The sequence below is a fragment of the Mobula birostris genome, chromosome 3, assembly GCF_030028105.1.
Source record: "Mobula birostris isolate sMobBir1 chromosome 3, sMobBir1.hap1, whole genome shotgun sequence".
Classification (NCBI taxonomy): Eukaryota; Metazoa; Chordata; class Chondrichthyes; order Myliobatiformes; family Myliobatidae; genus Mobula; species Mobula birostris.
Window position 1 is genome coordinate 221069810 of NC_092372.1, and position 14936 is coordinate 221084745.

The window sequence follows — 14936 nt, forward strand, 5'->3', positions numbered from 1 at the left end:
GCAGCCATGAAGGAACAGTGTTATGTGATGGAATGACCTGGGCCCCTTATCTAAGAAAGGATGTGGAGCTCGTCCAGAGGAGATTCACAAGAAGGATCCTGAGAATGAAAGGGTTAACTTATGAGGAGTGTTTCAAAGCTCAGAGCCTGTATTCACTGGAAATGAAGGGGGGGGGGGGAATCTCACTGAAGCCTACTGAATATTTTAAAACCTAGACAGAGTGAACATAGATGTTTTCAACAGTTGGAGAGTCTACATCCAGAGGTCATAACTGTAGGATTGAGGGACAACAGAGGTGAGGAGGAATTCCCTTAGCCAGCGGATAGTGAATCTGCGGAACTCATTGCTTCTCCATTGCTGTGGATGCCAAGTCATTGGTCGATAGGTTCTAGACTAGTCAGGGCATCAGAGGTTATGGAGAAGAGGCAGGCAAGTGGCTTTGGGAGGGATAATAAATCAGCCATGATTAAATAGCAGAGCAGACTTGATAGGCCGAATGGCCTCATTCTGCTCCCATCAGTTATGGGTTATGAAGGAGCCTTTTTGTTTAGCAACCCAGGCCTTTTCCCATCAGGGTGGGAGACGACAACTAGAGGTCATAGACTGAGGGTGAAAGGTGAAATGTTTATGGGGAATCTGAGGGGGAACGTCATCACTCAGAGCTTGCTGAGAATCTGAAACTAGGTGCCATTGGAAGTGGTGGATATGGGTTCGATAAAAGGAGTTTGGGCAAGAGGCGAATGGAGGGCTATGGTCCAGATGAAGGGTGATAACACTCGGCAGAAGTAATAGTTTGTATGGGCTGAAGGGAATGCTCCTGGGCTGTAATGCTCTATGACTCTATGGAGGGCACAGACAGTGTTTTCTCAGGGAGGGGTTGCTATAAACAAAAGGGCATTGGTTTAAGGTCAGAGGTGAGAGGTTTAAAAGGGCCTTTAGGGTCAGCTTCTACACACAAAGGATGATATGGATTTGGAATGAGCTGCAAGAATCTGTAGATGAAATAGGCACATTTGCAACATCTAAAAGCCACCTAGATAGGTCCGCGGATTGGAATGGTTTAGAGGCACACAAGGGATTCTAGAAACACTGGAAATCCAGAGCAACACGCACAAAATGCGGGAGAAACTCAGCAGGTCAGGCAGCGTGTATGGAGGTGAATAACCAGTCGACGTTTCGGGTTGAGAAACTTCATCAGGTCTGGAAGGGAAGGGGGAAGAAGATGGAGTAGGGAGGAGGGGGAACAGACACAAAATGCTGGAGGAAGTCAGCAGGCCAGGCAGCATCTGTGGAAAAGAGTACAGTCGATATTTTAGGCCGAGGCATCAACTATACTTTTTTCCATAAATGCTGCCTGGCCTGCTGAGTTCCTTCAGCATTTTGTGTGTGTGTTGCTCTGGATTTCCAGCATCTGCAGATCTTCTCTTGCTTGAAGGAGGTTGGGGGGTGGGAAGGAGTACAAGGCAGCAGGTGATAGGTAGGACCATGTGGCTGGGGGGGAGTGGGGGATGAAGTAAAAAGCTGGCAGGTGATAGGTGGGAAAGGTAAAAGGCTGGAGAAGGAGGAATCTGATAGAGAGGAGTGGACTATGGGAGAAAGTGAAGGAGGAGGGGAAATGGTAGGAAGTGACGGGCAGGTAAGGAGAAGAGGAGAGCTAGAGTGGGGAATGGATAACGAGAGAAGGGGGATCCTTTTCCATGCTGTGTGACTCCAGATGTTCTCTTGCCATTTACCAGCCCAAGCCTGAATATTGTCCAGGTCTTGTTGCAGGTAGGTGTGGGGCTGCTTTGTTTTCCGAGGAGATGCTAATGGAATTGAACATGAGCGCAACCATCAGCAAACACCCCCACTTCTGACCTTAGGACAGAAGGAGGTTCATTGGCGAAGGAGATAATGATTGTGTGACCCCACCCCCCCACATCCTATTCCCCGTTATTAAATATTCAGTGAGAGGGGTGCTGACACTTACCCTGAGTCATCAAAATGCACACGGAGCACGGTCCAGATGACGACGCAAATTGTGGGTGTCCCTGAAAAAGAGAAACACAGTCTTATTGCGGGGAAACTTCCCTTTTCTGAAGCTAGCTCCCAGCGGTTACACTTCCCCACCCTCCCTCTGCACCCTCACCTGCCGACACCCCAGAATGCCAGCAATACACAAAAAGAGCCGCTCGCTGACTTCAGAAGAGTGGGCCGCGCACACTTTTCTTTCCAGGACAATGGTGTTCAGGTCATGAGGGTTGAGAGTGTTAAGTTCCTCGGAGTGAACATCATTGACGGCCTGGGCCAGTCCAAGCACAGAGACAACGGAGGCAAGAAAGCTCACAACCTCAGGAGCCTGAAGAAGTTTGTCACGTCTCCATTGACCCTCACCAGTGTTTCAGAGGCACCACCTACTTGTGTTACAGCTCTGCCTGTGACAGCAAGAAACTGCGGGGCTTTGTGGATAGAAACCGACCTCCCCTCCGTGCACTCGGTAAAGCAGCCAGCAAAATCAAAGACCCCTCCCACCTTGGGCGTTCGCTCTGCTCCTCTCTCCCATCAGGCAGACGATACAAAAGCCTGAAAGCACGTACCACCAGGCTCGAGAACAGTATCTATCCCGCTGTTATGAAACTATCCTACAGTTCCTGGTACGATAAGGTGGACTGCTGACCTGATTTTGTCCTTGTACCATGTTGTCTACCTGCACTGCACTCTCTGTAACTGTGACACTTTATCCTGCACTCTGTTATTGCTTTTCCCCTGTGCTACCTCGATGTGATGAAATGATCTGTACGGATGGCATGCAAAACAAAACTTTTCGCTCTACTTCCGACTTAAAACTCGTTATGTGCTGTGTCGAATGACTTGGGCAATCCTGGTCTTTCCATCACCATGATTGCTCTTGGCAATTTTTTCTGCACAAGTGCTTTGCCATCGCCTTCTTCTGGGCAGTGACTTTACAAAATGGGTGACCCCAGCCATTATCAATACTCTTCAGAGATTGTCTACCTGGCATCAGCAGTCACATAGGCAGGACCTGTGATGTGCACCCTTGTCAGGAAAGATGTTATCCCACAAGTGTAAGAAAGCCTATATATAGAGAGAGAGAAATACATTGTATATTTGAGTTGAGTTGTAATCTATATTGAGCTGGAGTTTATCGCTAAACAGTGTTGTGTATTTAATATTTGATATTTAATATTTACAATATATCAGTAATATTGTAAATATATTGTTGGATTAAGCATTCTTTGTTTAAATAATTCGTTACAGGTTATAGGTAAAAGTCAGTGAATGGCCCACACCATTTCACTACCACGTCATAAGCATGTACCTCACTTAAAGTAAAAATGAAGCAGACACATCTCTTCCAGCTCTGCGTTTTTCTTTCAGTTAGTTTTATATTTTGGAGTTATGAAACATAACACTTCCCTCTATTCTGAGGCTGTACCCTCCAGTCCTGGACACCCCCACTATAGGAAATCATGTACCCTATGTCCACTCTATCTGGGCCTTTCAATATTTGGTGAGTTTCAATGAGACCACCCCTTCCCCCGCCCCCATTCTTCTAAACTCCAGCGAGAACTGGCCCAGAGCCATCAAACGCTCCTCATACCTAGAATCAATCTCATGAACCGCTACTGGATCAAAACTGCGCAAAATACTCCAAATACAGTACAACCAATACTTTATAAAGCCTCAGCATTATCCTTGCTTTTATATTCTAGTCTTCTTGAAATGAATGCTAAAATGACATCTACCTTCCTTACCACTGACACAACTTGCAAATTAACTTTTAGGGTATCCTGGATGAAGATTCCCAAATCCCTTTGCACCTCTGATTTCTAAATTTTCTCCCCATTTAGAAAATAGTCTGTGCCTTTATTCCTTCTAGCAAAGTGCATGACCATACATTTCCTGACACTGTATTCCATCTGCCACCTCTTTGCCCATTCTCCTAATCTGTCTCAGTCCTTGTGTAGACGCCCTGCTTCCTCAACACCTCCTGCCCCTCCACCTATCTTCATATCATCGTCAAACTTTGCCCCAAAGCCATCAATTATGTCATCCAAATTATTAACATGTAACGTGAAAAAAAGTAATCCCCACACCAGCCCCTGGGGAACACCACTAGTCACCAGCCAACTGGAACAGTAATCCCCACACCAACCCCTGGGGAACACCACCAGTCACCAGCCAACTGTAAAAGACCCGCTTTTTGTTCCCTCTCTTTTCCTCCTGCCAGTCAGCCAATCTTCTATCCATGCTAATACCTTTCCCAGAATATCACGGCTCTTATCTTCAGTGGCCTTATCAAAGGCCTTTTGAAACTGATTCTCATTGGGAGTGTTATCTTGCAGTTGTACTTGGGGTATTGTGCACAGTTCTGCACATCCTTCTATAGGAAAGATACCTTTGAGCTGGAAAAAGTGCAGAGGAGGTTTAAAAGGATATTTCCAGGAATCAAGGGACTGAGTGAATGGGTGAGCAGGTTGGGACAACAGTCACTGGTGTGTAGGATAATGGCAGCTGATCGCATCAGGGGCAAATGCACTCACTCTTTTCCTGGGTTTTACAGAAGTCATGGGTTTATGGTGAAAGGGGGGAGGCTTTAGTAGCAACCTGAGAGATAACATTTTCACCCAGAGGGTGGTCAGTATTTGGTATGAGCTGCAGGGGAGGTGGTTGAGAGAGGTACACTAACAACATTCAAAATGTACTTGGACAGGTACATACATAGGAAAGGTTTGCGTGGGAAAATGGTGGCCATCTTGGTCCACAAGTAGGGCTGAATGACCTGTTTATGTGCTCTATGACACTAAATGCAAGGGGAATATTATAATAATTAATATTATTAGTTCAATGTTAAAATTATAATCAATTTACTTAATATGCAAGTTTGGGAAATTAACTAAAAATCTTTAATTACCTTTTGAAATCTAGGTAGGGTGATCAACTTTAACCAGATCTGGCTAGCATTCTGCAGAGGGGCCAGGTGGGAAGTGCATCCATTCCCTCAGGATATTTTGGAGCGGCCTTGCACCATATTTGCCCTCCAGCGATCCCCATAGCGCGGTGTCTGTACAATAGCCCTCTGGCAGCAGTTAGCTGTCAACACATCCCTTCTAACCGGGTTGGGGGATTTGGTGGAGGGCAGGAAGTGCAAATCTTACTCTACGATACATGTGGAGATCTGTTGCTACCTGGTGTGTGCTACTCGCACTGTATTTAGTACAATAAAACCCTTGGGCAAACACAAGATCCAATGCTGTGAACCAGTTCCATGCTGTTTTAAAACTGACAGAATCTACATCAGCACAGAGCAAACCAGGAGTGATTGGAGGCCACTCGGCCCCTCAAACATGATCCACGCTTCAACTCCTCTTACAGTCATAGAGTACCATATCACAGAAGTAGGCCCTTTGGCCCATCTAGTTCATGCTGAACTATTAATCTGCCTCATCCCATCGACCCGCACAGGCACCATACCCCTCCCAAGCATGTACCTATCCAAGTTGAAATCAAACTTGTATCCGCCACTTCCTCTGGCACCTCATTCCACAGTCTCACTACTCTCTGAGTGAAGAAGTTCCCCCTCATGTTCCCATTAAACATTTCATCTTTCACTCTTGACCCATGACCTCTCATTTTAGTCTCACCCAACCTCCGTGGAAAAAGCCTGCTTGCACTTACCCTATCTTTAACCCTCATAATTGTGTTTACCTCCAGCAAATCTCCACTCATTCTCCTATGCTCCAAGGAATAAAGTCTGAACCTGTTCAACCTTTCCCTATAACTCAGGTGTTCAAGTCCCAGCCACATTATTGTAGGTTTTCTCTGCACTCTTTCAACCTTGTCTACATCTTCCCTATAGGTAGGTGACCAAAACTGCACACAATACTCCCAACTAGGCCTCACCAATGTCTTGTACAACTTCAACATAACATCCCATCTCCTGTATTGGATATTTTGAATCGTGGAATTGTGGAAGAGCATCCGAGAGGTGAAAGGTCAGGGAGAACCTGTCATTTGGAAATTACAGGAGGTCGACAGGATGTGGAGGAATTTTGGCAAGGCAAGATGGTTCCCACACTGAGAACAACAGGTAGGATGAATGCACACAGCTCCCTTCCCTGGCTGTGAGATCAAGACCTAGAGGGTGGGGAAAGATTTGACTGGAACTCGAGGGGCAACTTTTACACCCAGTCAGTAGATGCAAGGAGAGGCAGATACATTAACAACACTTAATGCTTCACCACTGGAGGCTGGGGGAGACCTACGAAGTCTGTAAAATTATGAGCATCCAGCACAGATTACAGCACAAAATATAGAAGTCTGGATCTCCTGATTACTAAAGAGAAAGTTTATACCTACTTAAATTATGAGAGGAATTGTTAAATTGTGTGTGTGTTGCTCTGGGAATTCCTCTAATATTTTGCGAGTGTTGCCAGCATCTACAGAATCTCCTGTGTTTGCTAAGTTGGGAGATGTCTAATTGTGTCAACATTGTGGAGAATTGCGAATTAAGAATGTAATTATGAGATCATAGGATGTTATCGGGACTCAAGGGAATGAGTGAGTGTGTCTGAGCAGGTTGGGATTTTATTCATGGGGTATAGGTGAATGAGTGAAAACTGAATCAGATTTAATATCACTGGCATATGTCGCGAAATTTGTTGTGTTGTGACAGCAGTACATTGCAATGAATAAAAAATAATATAAATTACAATAAGATGCAAATAAAATTAAATAAGCAGTGCAAAGAGAGCAAAAAAAAAACAGTGAGGTAGAGTTCATGGGTTTATTGTCCATTCAGAAACCTGATGGCAGAGGGGAAGAAGCTGTTCCTAAAACATTGAGTGTGTGCCTTCAGGCTCCTCTACCTCCTCCCTGATAGTAGCAATGAGAAGAGGGCTGTCCTGGGAGACGGGGCCCTCAATGATGGACGTAGCCTTTCTGAGGCATCGCCTTTTGAAGATGCCCCGGATGCTGGGGAGGCTGGTGCCCACAGTGAAGCTGACTGAGTTTATAACCCTCTGCAGCTCGAGACCATATTAAACCGCGAGGGGCATAGACGGTGACAATGCGCAGAGTCTTTCTCCCCGCTGAAAAATAACCAAGAATTAGAGGACACAGGTTTAAGGTGAGAGGGGAGCAATTTAAAAGGGACCTGAGGGGCGACATCTTCATGCAGAGGGTGGTTAGTATATGGAATGAGCTGTGAGGGGAAGTGGTTGAGACAGGTGCATTAACTACTAACAACACTGGAAAGGTAATTCGGCACGGACAGAGGAAAAAATAAAGACAAGAGATTCTTCAGGGCTGTAAATTCCTGAGCAACACACACAAAATGCCAGAGGATCTCAGCAGGTCAGTCTGGAAGAAGGGTCTTGGTCCAAAACGTCAACTGTTGATTCACTCCATAGATGCTGCCTGACCTGCTGAGTTCCTCCTGCATTTTGTGTGTGTTGCTCAGAATAGGTTTAGAGGGATGAGGACACAAACATGGGCAAATGGGACTGGCTTAAGTGGGAGCTTTGGTCAGCAGGGACCAGTTGGACTGAAGGCCCTGTTTCTGAACTGTATGACATGTTATCATCAGGGACCCCCACCACCCAGGTCATGCTCTCTTCTTGCTGCTGCCATCAGGGAGAAAGTACAGGAGCCTCAGCACTCACACCAGCAGGTTCAGGAACCATTACTACCCTTCAATCATCAGGCTCCTGAATCAGGGGAGATAACTTCACGCAACTTCACTGGCCCCATTATTGAAATGTTCCCACAACCTATGGCCTCACTTTCAAGGACTCTTTATCTCATGTTCTTGATCTTTATTTCCTATTTATTTATTATTATTGTTCCTCCTTTTTGCATTTGCACAATTTGTTGTCTTCTGCATGATGGTTGAATGCCCTGGTCGAACAGTGTTTTATTGATTCTGTTGTAGTTACTGTTCCATAGATTTGAGTATGCCCACAAGCCAATGAATCTCAGGGTTGTACGTGGTGACATATCTGTACTTTGATAATAAGTTTACTGTGAGCTTTGAACTAACGTGTCCATTAGTCGAGATCTTGCTAACGTGGAACGTCTCTCCTATTGGACCACAGACTTTGTGACAGAGATGACCTTTTATACTCCAATTGCTAATCTACAGTTTATTAAAAACTATTCTCAAAATACTAATTTCAGAAGGTTTTGCGCTCCTGCAGTGTACAAAACGGCGGCTAATGTCATGCATGTAAATTCCTGAGCAACACACACGTGGAGCAAGAATGACAACGGAGCAGTATCGTAAATGGTTTTACCAAGTTAGTAACAGAAAACACGGGGCAACTCAGACCCGTTGAGATGAACTCGAACCTGCACAAAAAGAGACCCAATCGATTCACCACGCGATCGATTGCCCGCACGCGCACTTGCCCCACTCTCGAGATCGATCGCACGCGCATTTGTACCATTCCGGCCGCCAGTTCGACAGGGGCCCAGCTGACGGATGGAGTGAGTTGGGCCTGGTGGCGTTTATCCCGCTTCACATGAAACACTCACCCCATCCGATGAGGATGTACCAGAAGAAGTATCGGCGCTCAGGGAAGAAGGTCTCGACCAGCAGAGTGAAGAGGTAGAGTCCCTCGATGAACAGCCAGAAGTAGTTGGACATCACGCAGTAATGGAAAAAGACCATCATGGCCTTACACTGGATCTAGAGGGAAGCAGAGGCTGTGTTAATGTGCTGTGGGCTTTGGGTTTGGGACCCGGTTACCCCAGCTGTGGTGGATCCGGAGGGAAGCAAAAAGCTTATTAATAGAACATAGAACACGACAGCTCAGTACAAGCTCTTCAGCCCATAATGCTGTGCTAACCCTGTAACCCTTTCTGAGATCAGTGTAACCTTCCTTCCTAATGTGCCGTGGACTCCAGGCCCAGGACTCGCTCACCCTAGCTGATACATCTGAGTGGCTGTGGGGGGCATGTCATTCCCTACGACTGAGTTCAGCAGAGGTGTGGAAAGCAATTGGCTGTCTTCTAACAACTGTATTCATCGCCCAATGTCCGACAGCCTCAAATTAAAGAAATCCATCTCTCACCCCACCTCAGAGCAGCTCTTTTTTTTTAATATAATTTTTATTAAATTTTCAAAAAGAATACATGAAAAGATAAAATCTACCCACCCCCCCCAACCCTCCCTCCCCCCATATATAGTCCTACCTAAAAAGAAAGAAAGAAAGAGAAAAAAAGAAAGAAAGAAAGAGAAAAAAAGAAAAGAACCGCCTGGTTATTGGAAGGTTTCCACATGCTCCATGGGATTCAAAATAAATTTGGTATAATTATTCGTTACTTTCCCCAAGTAACCAAAATCTTTATCGGACCACTTAAATATGTCATCCTATCTTTTGTAAATAAGGGCGCCAAATATTCAAAAATGTTACATATTTATCTCTTAAATTATAAGTAATTTTTTCGAGTGGAATAGAACTAGCCATTTCATTATTTCAACGATCCATACTTAAATAGGAATCAGATTTCCAAGTAACTGCTATAGTCTTCTTAGCTACTGCCAATGCAATTTTTATAAATTCTTTCTGATATTTATTCAATTTAAGTTTCGGTTTTATCCCTTCAATATCACCTAATAGAAATAATACAGGGTTATGTGGAAGTTGAATTCCAGTAATTTGTTCCAATAAGACTCTTAAATTTATCCAAAAGGGTTGAATTTTAAAACAAGACCAAGTAGAATGTAAAAAAGTACCAATTTCTTGATTACACCAAAAACATTTATCAGATAGATTTGAATTTAATCTATTTATTTTTTGTGGTGTAATATATAATTGGTGTAAAAAATTATATTGTACTAATCTAAGTTGAACATTTATTGTATTTGTCATACTGTCAAGACAAACTCTTGACCAATTTGTTTCATCAATATTAATATTCAGATCTGTTTCCCATTTTTGCTTTGACTTATGGATTCCTTGTTTAATTGTCTGTTCTTGAATCAAATTATACATACAAGAAATAAATTTTCTAATTTTCCCTTTTTGAATTAAAATTTCAATTTCATTAGGCTTTGGCAAAAACATTGTTTGACCCAGCTTACCTATTAAGTAAGCCCTTAATTGAAAATAACAAAAGAAAGTATTATTAGATATTTTATATTTATCCTTTAATTGTTCAAATGACATCAATATACCTCGCTCAAAACAGTCTCCTATAAATTTAATCCCTTTTTGGTACCAATTATATAAAAGTTGATTATCCATTGTAAAAGGAATAAGTCTGTTTTGGAACAAAGGTCTCCTTGCTAATAGAGATTTCTGTGTTTCCTTATCAACATTTATCTTATTCCATAGATCAATCAAATGTGTTAATATAGGAGATTCTTTCTTTTCCTGTATCCATTTAGATTCCCATTTATATATAAAATCTTCAGGTTTATTTTCTCCTATCTTGTCTAGTTCTATTTTAATCCATGCTGGTTTTTGATCATCGAAAAAGATGCAATAAATCTAAGTTGATTTGCTTTATAGTAGTTTTTAAAGTTTGGAAGTTGTAATCCTCCTAACCCAAATTTACATGTCAGTTTTTCCAATGATATTCTTGACATTTTACCTTTCCAAAGAAATTTTCTCACACATTTATTTAACTCTTGAAAAAATTTCTGTGGCAATTGTATTGGTAATGTTTGAAACAAATACTGTAATCTAGGAAATATATTCATTTTTACAACATTGACTCTACCTACTAATGTTATTGGTAGTATCATCCATTTGTCAAGATCTTCTTGAATTTTTTTCAACAGTGGCAAATAATTAAATTTATATAAGTTCTTTACATCATTATCAAGTCTTATACCTAAATACTTTATACCATTTACCGGCCATCTAAATTGGGTTACTAATCGACATTGACTATAGTCTCCTTTAGTAAGAGGTAAAATTTCACTTTTATCCCAGTTTATTTTGTAACCTGATACCTTCCCATATTCATCCAATCTAGAAGATAATTTATGTAACGAATGTTGTGGGTTTGTTAAATATATCAAAACATCATCGGCAAAAAGATTAATTTTATATTCCTCTTGGTTAACTCTAAAACCCATAATATCTGGATCAATTCTAATTAGTTCTGCTAATGGCTCTATCGCCAATACAAATAAAGCAGGTGATACTGGACAACCTTGTCTAGTTGACCTTTTTAACTGGAATGGTGTTGAAATTTGAGAGTTTGTCACTACTTTAGCTTTAGGGTTAGAATTTAAAGTTTTAATCCAATTTATAAAAGATGTTCCTACCCATATTTTTCTAATACTTTAAATAAAAAATCCCATTCTAATCTATCAAATGCTTTTTCTGCATCCAAAGCTACTACTATACTCTTCTCATCCCTTTTTTGTGCCAAATGAATTATACTGAGTAGCCGAGTTACATTATCTGCCAATTGTCTATTTTTAATAAATCCTGTTTGATCCATATGTATTAATTTTGGTAAATATTTAGGTAATCTATTCGATAAAATTTTTGCTATTATTTTATAACCCGTATTCAATAAAGAAATAGGCCTGTATGATGTTGGTTTCATAGGATCTCTGTCCTTTTTTGGCAATACTATTACAATCGCTGTTGAAAAAGATTCTGGAAGTTTATGTATTTTTTCTGCTTGACGTATTAGTTCCATAAAAAGAGGAAATAATAAATCTTTAAATTTTTTTATAAAATTCAGGTGGAAAACCATCTTCTCCTGGAGATTTATTACTTTGGAGTGATCCTAAAGCTTCTTCAACTTCTTTTAATGTAAAAGGCATATCTAATCCCCTCTATTCTTCTAAATTCAATTTTGGAAGAGAAACTTGGTGATAAAAACCTTTCTATCTCATTAACATCATTTTGGGATTCTGATTGATATAATTCAGAATAAAAATTTTTAAAGGTTTCATTTATTTCAAGAGGTTTATAAGATATTTTATTTGCCCTTGTTCTAATTGCAGGGCAGCTCTTAAATGGTCATATGATGAGGGACAGCGGCTGGCAGCTCCGGAATGCCCGCTTCGATCCTGACCTTGGGCGCTGCCTGTCTGGAGTTTGCACGTTCTCTTTGAGACCACGTAGGTTTCCCCCACTTTCCAGAGACAGCTGCCCCGATGGGCTGGTTGGCCACTGTAAATTGCCCACAGCGTGACGGTGCGTCACAGAGTCACACCACACAGAAACAGGCCTTTCGGCCCAACTCACCAATGCTATCAATTCCCACCTGAGGTAATCCCATTCTCCCGCACATGGGTCACATCCCTCCAACTTGCACACTCACGTTCCCCGTTACGTTGGCAGCACCGCAGAGGAAACTGTGAGCAGTTTGAAACTCCTTGGAGTGCACATCACACACAACCTCTCATGGTCCCAGAACACATCCTACACAGTGAAGAAAGCTCACCAATGCCTCTGCTTTTTGAGGAGGCTGAAGAGAGCTGGGCTTTACACATCTATACCTGTGTCATTCTACAGGTGCGCAGTAGAGAGGATCCTAGTGAGCTGCAACAACTGCTTAGTATGGAAACTGTACTGTGGTGGACAGGAAGGCTTTACAATGGGTAGTCAAACTGCCCAGTGCTTCACTGGTACCAAACTACCTGCCATCAAGGACATACAAACAGAAAGGTGCTGGAAAAGGGCCAGAAAAATTGTAAAGGATCCCACCCACCCTGCTTACGGACTGTTTGTCCCACTCCTATTGGGGAGGAGGCTATGTAGCATCCACACCAGGACTACCAGACTTAAGAGCAATTACTTTCCCCAAGCAGTAAGGCTGATTAACACCACCACCCACTAACCCACCCCTCCACACCCCTAACCACCACTACTTTATCATTTCCTGTCAGTCACCTTATGTCAGTCACTCCTGTGCCCAGTGTCACTTTATGGACTGACAATCAATCTATTAAATAAGCTATTGCATTTACTTATATTTATTGGGCTTTTTCCTTTATTATTATTGTGTTCTTTATCTTTTATCTTTTTTTGTGCTGCATCGGATCTGGAGCAACAATTAATCAGTTCTCCTTTACATTTGTGTGCTGGAAATGATATTAAACAATTTTGAGTTCTTGAATCTTAATTTGAAACCATTCTTTTCCATGTATCTGTCTAAGTACATTTTAAATTAAGCCTGTAATCCCTCTGCTGACCCCCCTGCTACCGAGCATACCCCTCCCACCCACCACTGCCTTTATCTTGATCACCATCTTAGGAACTCCCACTGACCCAGGGGGGGATATCACCCACTGTGAGATGCACTGCCCTGAACCCTTCCTACCGTGTACCTGTCCAAGCAGCTTTTAAATGTGGTTAATGGGCCTGCCTCAACCACTTCCTCTGGCAGCTCGTTCCAATACACGGACCACTGTCTGACTGAAAAGTTGCTGGTGAACGCAGCAGGCCAGGCAGCATCTCTAGGAAGATGTCGACGTTTCAGGCCGAGACCCTTCGTCAGGACTAACTGAAAGAAGAGATACTAAGAAATTTGAAAGTGGGAGGAGGAAGGGGAGACCCGAAATGATAGGAGAAGACAGGAGGGGGAGGGATGGAGCCAAGAGCTGGGAACTTGATTGGCAAAAGGGATACAAGGCTGGAGAAGGGAGAGGATCATGGGACGGAAGGTCTTGGAAGAAAGAAAGGGGGAGGGGAGCACCAGAGGAAGATGGAGAACAGGCAAAGAGTTATTGTGAGAGGAAAGAGAGAAAATAATATTAAATAAATAAATGGGGATGGGGTACAAGGGGGAGGTGGGGCATTAGCGGAAGTTAGAGAAGTCAATGTTTATGCCATCAGGTTGGAGGCTACCCAGACGGAATATAAGGTGTTGTTCCTCCAACCTGAGTGTGGCTTCATCTTTACAGTAGAGGAGGCCATGGATAGACATGTCAGAATGGGAATGGGATGTGGAATTAAAATGTGTGGCCACTGGGAGATCCTGCTTTCTCTGGCAGACAGAGCGTAGGTGTTCAGCAAAACGATCTTCCAGTCTGCGTCGGGTCTCTCCAATATATAGAAGGCCACATCGGGAGCACCGGACACAGTATATCACCCCAGTCGACTCACAGGTGAAGTGTTGCCTCACCTGGAAGGACTGTTTGGGGCCCTGAATGGTGGTAAGGGAGGAAGTGTAAGGGCATGTGTAGCACTTGTTCCGCTGACAAGGATAAGTGCCAGGAGGGAGATCAGTGGGGAGGGATGGGGGGGACGAATGGACAAGGGAGTCGCATAGGTAGCAGAAAGTGGGGGAGAGGGAAAGATGCGCTTAGTGGTGGGATCCCGTTGGAGATGGCGGAAGTTACGGAGAATTATATATTGGACACGGAGGCTGGTGGGGTAGTAGGTGAGGACAAGAGGAACCCTATTCCAAGTGGGCTGGCGGGAGGATGGGGTGAGAGCAGATGTGTGTGAAAAGTTGCCCTCAGGTTCCATTAAATCTCACCCTTCTCACCTTGAACCTGGGCCCTCTGGTTTTCGTTTCCCCTTTCATTATAGTTCCTTATTGCACAGCTCATCTCCTTTTGCGTGTTAGTTGTGTGTCAGTCTATATATATATATATAGTTTTCATAAATTAGAAGAGAATGAGAGAGAGAGAGAGAGACAGAGAAGAGAGAGTGAGAGAGCGAGGGGAACAGGGAGGAAACAAAACAGAGTGGGACTGACCTATCATCCCTCTCATCATTGCTGGGGAAAATGCAGGATGAGATAACGGAGATAATTGAAGTGAACAACAGTCAGACTGTAAATTCTAGTCACCCACTTTGGCTGTTTTGTCAATCTTTGTGTACAGCCTTTCATAAGTTCTCTAGTATTTTTTATTTTCCAATAAACGTGAACAAGAAAATGAATCTTAAGGTAATCCTGATGAAGGGTCTCAGCCCGAAACACATTGACTCTTTATTCCCCTCCACAGATGCTGC

General features: G+C 43.0%; 1 protein-coding gene across 1 annotated transcript in view; it reads right to left on the bottom strand.

Moving 5' to 3' along the window:
• LOC140194803 (pituitary adenylate cyclase-activating polypeptide type I receptor-like) overlaps window positions 1–14936 on the bottom strand; it is a 102415-nt gene that overhangs the window by 10077 nt on the left and 77402 nt on the right. Inside the window, exons 7-8 of the mRNA XM_072252083.1 lie at window positions 8536–8689; window positions 1970–2030 (exon numbers count right to left, since the gene is read on the bottom strand). Coding sequence (XP_072108184.1) covers window positions 1970–2030; window positions 8536–8689 — 215 coding nt within the window. The remainder of the gene's footprint in view (window positions 1–1969; window positions 2031–8535; window positions 8690–14936) is intronic.